At 41.9% G+C, this 5981-nt stretch overlaps 2 protein-coding genes and 1 long non-coding RNA gene across 3 annotated transcripts in view; all 3 read left to right on the forward strand.

Annotated features, from left to right (window-relative positions):
* LOC118477312 overlaps positions 1 to 1881 on the forward strand; it is a 79927-nt gene extending 78046 nt beyond the window's left edge. The window contains exon 4 of the long non-coding RNA XR_004858280.1: positions 1745 to 1881. This is a non-coding gene — a long non-coding RNA (uncharacterized LOC118477312). The remainder of the gene's footprint in view (positions 1 to 1744) is intronic.
* Positions 240 to 1483, forward strand: LOC101848026 (damage-control phosphatase ARMT1; the record flags this gene model as incomplete). The annotated part of the gene is given in 1 exon segment (XM_013079752.1): positions 240 to 1483. A coding segment is annotated over 1 exon segment (597 nt). The 3' UTR covers positions 856 to 1483.
* A 1633-nt stretch (positions 1882 to 3514) lies between the features above and the next one.
* LOC106011137 lies at positions 3515 to 5651 on the forward strand. The gene has a single exon (XM_013079741.1). The coding sequence runs from the start codon at positions 4563 to 4565 to the stop codon at positions 5649 to 5651; it is 1089 nt and encodes a 362-aa protein (XP_012935195.1). The 5' UTR covers positions 3515 to 4562.
* The last annotated feature ends 330 nt before the right edge of the window (positions 5652 to 5981 follow it).

Raw genomic sequence — 5981 nt, forward strand, 5'->3', positions numbered from 1 at the left:
TGTGTGCTTCCCGGGAAGTCGAGAATGTTTTTGAATGTTCTCAGGTCTCCTGGGGTAATAATCGTTCTAAAGCGCATAGAGCTTGCTGTAGAACGGGAGGTGCGCAATATAAATGCAGTTATTATTATTATTATTGTAATAACAGGGTTGGGGAGAGAGATGGCGGTTTCACTGGGTTTAACTGTAATGAATACTGTCATGTTTTTTCCTGTGGAGTCATGCCTTTATATCTCTTTTTCAGGACGAGTTGACATTGTCATGGATAATGCTGGCTTTGAACTCCTATCAGACTGGTGCCTGGCAGAATTTTTGTTGAGTTCTGGACTAGCAACATCAGTTCATTTTCATATCAAAGCTATGCCTTGGTTTGTCTCTGATGTCACAGAAAAAGACTTCAATTGGACTCTTCACCAGATGTCTGCCATGAACCACATTGCTATGAGCCAGCTGGCACAAAAGTGGAAGCAGCGCCTCAATGATAAGACCTGGATCATAGAGGTGGACAACTACTGGACCATGCCTAATGACTATGCTCAGATGGAAGAACTGAACCCTGCCCTCTATCAACAACTTTCCCAAGCAGACCTCGTTATATTTAAAGGAGACTTGAACTACAGAAAACTTGTAGGAGATTTGAAGTGGGATTATACAACCGATTTCCAGACGAGTTTAAGGGGATTTCTACCAGCTCCTCTGTGTGCACTTAGGGCACTGAAGAGTAATTCAGTAACTGGTCTGAAAAAGGGTCAGGCAGAAGTGGCAGAGAAGGAGAGCAGCCAGTGGATGGTCACTGGGGAGTGGGCAGTGCTCTCTTTCTCTTCAGGCAAGACAACCTCTCAACCCTGTGCCTGTTAGCACTGTGCCATCTGTTGAGCATGGACAGGTTCATGTGTGAAATCTGACGAGACGTTGGTCTGAAGTCTCGGTGTACAAAATATATACTGCGGCAATAGAAACTTTCTACTTGAGAGAAGCCTGTTTTGTGCTTATTGGTCAATATATATAAAACAGGGTTCCCAATCAACCAGGAAACAGGGAAAAGCCAGGAATTTCATTTTCAGATTTTCTGGTCGGGAAAACACCATGAAAATGAAAATATAGGGGAGAAAGCCGGGAAATCAAAGTGCTGTCAACAATTATGGATTTGATGGAATCGTTAAAGTTTTAAAAAAATCTTAAAAGGTTTCAATTTTACATAGATCTAAATACGATTGTAACTGCCCACCCCTGATTCCGATCTAAAGAAATGTAATTGCTGTTCGACTCTCCCAACCCTTCCCCACCTTCCCGGCGTATAAGGATCCCAACAGTTTACGTCACTACATCACGTGCAGCTAACTTTAAAAAAACCTGCGCCCTGAGTCCTGGTAGTCGCTCAGTAACCCTTTGCCTTAGAAAAACATAAGCTGGGAGAAAGGCCAACATTATTATTGTGACAAAGTGTAAAAAATTCTTGCTCTTATGCATTGTGGGTGACGTCCTAGACAAACGAGAGACGTATCAGACACACACACACACACACACACACACACACACACACACACACACACACACACACACACACACTTACACACTTACACACACAAAGGCAAATACACACTCAAAAATACACTTACCAAAAAGAATAATTCGTAGCAATTTACTTGTAGTACTGCTTTTTGTTTTACAAACATGTACATAATGGTTTTGTTCCCTGACCTGTAACCTTTCACCTTACATTCTCATCCATCTGTGCTGTCGACAGTGTCTCGAGAGACGTGCCACTTCCCTGACTTCCTACAGAGCGCTCCAGAAGGCGGTGACCTTCGACCCTGGACGACCCGGATGTGGTGGCTCTACCTCCGCCACGCCCCAGAATGGGCAGAGAAACAAGACATCTATGTCAAGGTAAATTGAGTATAATTATTAGATTAGTACTTGTCAACATGTTTACAGCCAGCGTTTACGTTGCAACATTTAAAAGGCTAAAATTCCTACCACTCATAAACAGGTCCCTGCTATTTGTAAGCAGGGTAATAAATAATGCATATCACTATACTCGAGTGATCCCCACTGCCCGCCAAAATTATCAAATCGCTCTCTAAGGGGCGATGATATCACCCTAGCTGACAAGCACCGATATAGAGCGACATAAAGATCGTATTTGTATGGGAAATACGCTCTTTTCAACACAGAAAAGCTTTGGGAAAATGACTTGGCTTCTCATTTATCGACGATCGCCTTAAAGTCCACTTTTTGGAAGAGCCGTGAAAACTCCGCAAACATTAAAAAGATCAAGAAACATTTTGCTTGTGAGAATGTGGTAGAGGACAAAAGTCACCCTCGCTGCAGTCCTCAAGAAAACAGCTGGGCTAGCAGTGCGCCTCACAACCAGAAAAAAACAGCACACACTTTAAAGAATTAATTTTAAGCTTGATTCCCGTTTGAACACTGTTCTATAAATCCAAAAAGCATCGTCACATAAATATTGCTTGATAGTATGTTGTCACACCATTGTTCATTGTTGGTTGAACTGAACTGATGTCTTATAATGACAATGCGCACCAATGGATTGATATAAAGCAAGAAAAGCAATATCAGAATCAAGGCATAAACCCAGATTATTCGCATCGTGGCTATTTTATTTAATCTCCTTGGTTGACATGCTTTCTCCTGAAAACAGACCAACTCACAGCGTGTTTCATAGTATGGCCTTACTTTGTTTCACTTTAAATGTTGATGATGAAAAGTCCAATAAAAAGAAAAGGTGGAGCATCGTTGAGGGTTTTACTCCACTCTTTCAATCTGTTTTCACTTCGTAGACACACAGAAAGGATGTTAAAACAGCTCCTCTCTGTCTATGATAGATTATGATATATTACAAATGTAAGTGCATTACAAACAGAGAGTAAAAGGGCGAACAAAGAGTGTTGAACTTGACACAGCCCAACTTTTGCACCTTATTTATGTACGCACGTCAAGACACGTGATCATGGAGCTAGTAAACCATGAAAGAGCGCCTCAACACTCGTTCATTGCATCCTCGGATTCCTATCTACGGTGGCCGATAACAAAACAGGAGGAAAAGATTGACCTTTCTCCCACTCGCTTTCACTGCCGAGGTGAAATACAAGCTTTAACAGGATGGACGAGCAATCCATCAGTTGAAAGTTTCTTTCCCGTTCTAACATCGATGAGCTTTCATCAGTTGAATCACTCGGCGCAGATTTCCGTCCATTTTCCCATGATGAGATAACGAGCGAGCGTCCTCCCATCAGGGGAGCATGTACAAACCACCGGGCTGCCTGTCTCTCGCCTTTACTGCTATTACTGCCGTTATTATCCTGTCACCGTTATTATTTCTTCTGGAGTGAATTTATCAGCTAAAAGTGATTGCTGCATAAACATCCTTGAGGTTTTAGAAAATTGACTGCAAAGTAAAGAAAGTTTTTCTTAACCCTTCTATTACGATGTGGACGCATATAGGTATGTTTCCAAACTGGTTATTTGTCTAAAACTAGAGTTTCGTGTTCAATATTGCAATCAGTCATAGAGTTATTACTTTAGTGTTTTTCTTTTTAAGTAACAGTGTTCTGAAAGGATTTCTAGGCATACCTATTCTAAAATATAAAATACAAAGTTTGGTATGAAAGGGTTAATGTTGTTTGGCCAGAGTTTCTAAACGGATATTGAATGGATGACAGCCATTGATGTCACTTTGAAAATTGTGACGCAAATAATCATAAAGGGCTTGTTCGACTTCTTGTAACCAATAAAGTGTTTGACTAAAAGTGCTTTTTAAATAACGTATGTCGAACTGGTCTTCGAAATAGTTTATAGACATTCCGACCCTACCAAGCGCTTATGCGAAATAAACTCTCACAAAATTATATTATTACTGCAATCAGTAACCTTAAACTTGAAAAGGGACAAAGTGGGGCGGTATGACATGACATTTTTAGCGAGTAAAAACAATGATTTCAAGGCGGTCTAGAATTTGAAAGGTAAATAAAAGTTTAGATTCTGAACAATAGATTCTGCCAAACCTGCTTGGGTCGTCGACCTGTCACATGTAAAATTAACTATTTAGTGCTGCAACATTGGATATTTAGATTGGGACGCTCTTAGACGTCATTGCTAATTTTAAATGCTTCCATGAAAACGGCAAAATTGAAGATCATTGTTGTTTAATGAAATCATTGAATGTGCAAGTCAAATACCGTAAACAGTGTGAATAATACTGACAACTGTCACATCTCACGGATTTATTTAAAAGTAAAGGGAAAAGTCTTTGTAGCTAAAGTTCTTTAAAACGGTAGAGAAATATTTCAATAAATCTTAGATTTGTCTGCACTCCGCCGAAACAGAAAACGGAACGTAGCCAAACCTTTGTTTGCGAAAAAAAACGATTTTCAGATACCGTAATCTAAAGTTACAATATTTTATAATCCAATTTTAAAGTTCAAATTCTGCGGCCATTTTGTCTTAAACATCATCTAAAAAAAAATAGAGTGGAGATCGTACAAACAGATAAACAGTTGAGTCTGGATACGTGAAACAAGCAGACAGCAATTTGTTTCACTATGGAGGTGGCAACAGGGCAGAGCGACAGCAGCAACTTCAGTCTGATGAGCGCAAGCGCTGCCGATCAACATACCCCTAGCGGCTCCGCGGATAGTACAGGTATGCTGAGCACCCACACAAGGGAGATGGTGGAAGTGGTCCTGGTGGCTATCCTCAGTACTGTTATTGGCGTAATGGGTGTTGTGGCCAACTGCATCAATCTGCTGGTCTTCCTACGCCAAGGTTTTCGCGAAACCATCAACATAAGTCTTACTGCTTTGGCGATTTCAGACATTGGCGTCCTGTTGACCTGGATATTTCTCGCCATTTGCTACAACCCGATTTTCCTGAAGTCTGACGCGATGCTCTTCACACGGTCATCTCTGATGTTTGCCATGGCTTGGTCCAGTGTCTGCTTCACGAGGATCACTGGCTGTATCACAGCCTTTATCACCATAGAGAGATGTCTCTGCATTGTTGCACCTTTAAGAATCAAGCGTCTGATCACTCGTAGAACCACTTCACTCGCCATGATATTCATTTTTGCCACTGTCGTGAGCTCGTGGAGCATTCTCTACACCGGGGTCGACTTCGCGTGGGCCAAAGAGAAGAACACCAACAGAACACTTCTCCACGTTTTTGACAATGGCCTCAGAAACGCCAGACGCAAAGTAGCGTTTTCATACGGTAACACGATCCAATGCGTCTCCTTCATCTTAGTTGTATTTTTTACTTCCTTCATGATTGTTCGATTGAGGAAACAGGCAAAATGGCGTTCAAGCACTTCCGCTTTCGGTGGTGAGACGAAGAAGGAGAAGAGTGGCGGACTGTCGACAAGGGAGGCTCGGCTGGTACGCATGGTCGTCTTTATCTCAGTCATCTTGATCGTGTCTTCAGGCCCTGGTGTGGCAAATCTGATCGCGGCGTCCATCGTGCCAGAGCTGTCTGTGATGGGTCGTTACGCCAACTGGCACGGTGTGGTGTGGTCAGTCGCTAGTTTATTGTCTGTGGTCAATTCTAGCGTAAACATTTTCGTATATTACAGTATGAGTTCCACATATCGTGCTCAGTTCAAACAGATCTTTAGCCGTTACCCTCGTGGGGAGTGAAGGAAGGGTAGAGATACCTTAGAACTAGAGATCCAAGAATAAGGTAGATTAATGTACAAAATGTAGTTACCCAGTCTTATTTTCTTACCACACTGGGCCACGGTATGGGAGACTCGATTCGAATCTGTTTGAGATCCTGCCGGGGATGGAGATGGGGGCGGGAGGGGGGGGGGTAAAATTGGGTTGCTGTTCATTTATTTTTAATAAACGGAGGGGGGTTAGTTTGAAGGCTCTAAATCTGAAAATACATTTGTGGGTATTGAGTGAAGATAAAATAAACACTCTCCTTCTAGGAGCGAGCTGTACAGAGTGCACTATTACGACAGTTAG

The sequence above is a fragment of the Aplysia californica genome, unplaced genomic scaffold (assembly GCF_000002075.1).
Source record: "Aplysia californica isolate F4 #8 unplaced genomic scaffold, AplCal3.0 scaffold00062, whole genome shotgun sequence".
NCBI classification, from domain to species: domain Eukaryota; kingdom Metazoa; phylum Mollusca; class Gastropoda; order Aplysiida; family Aplysiidae; genus Aplysia; species Aplysia californica.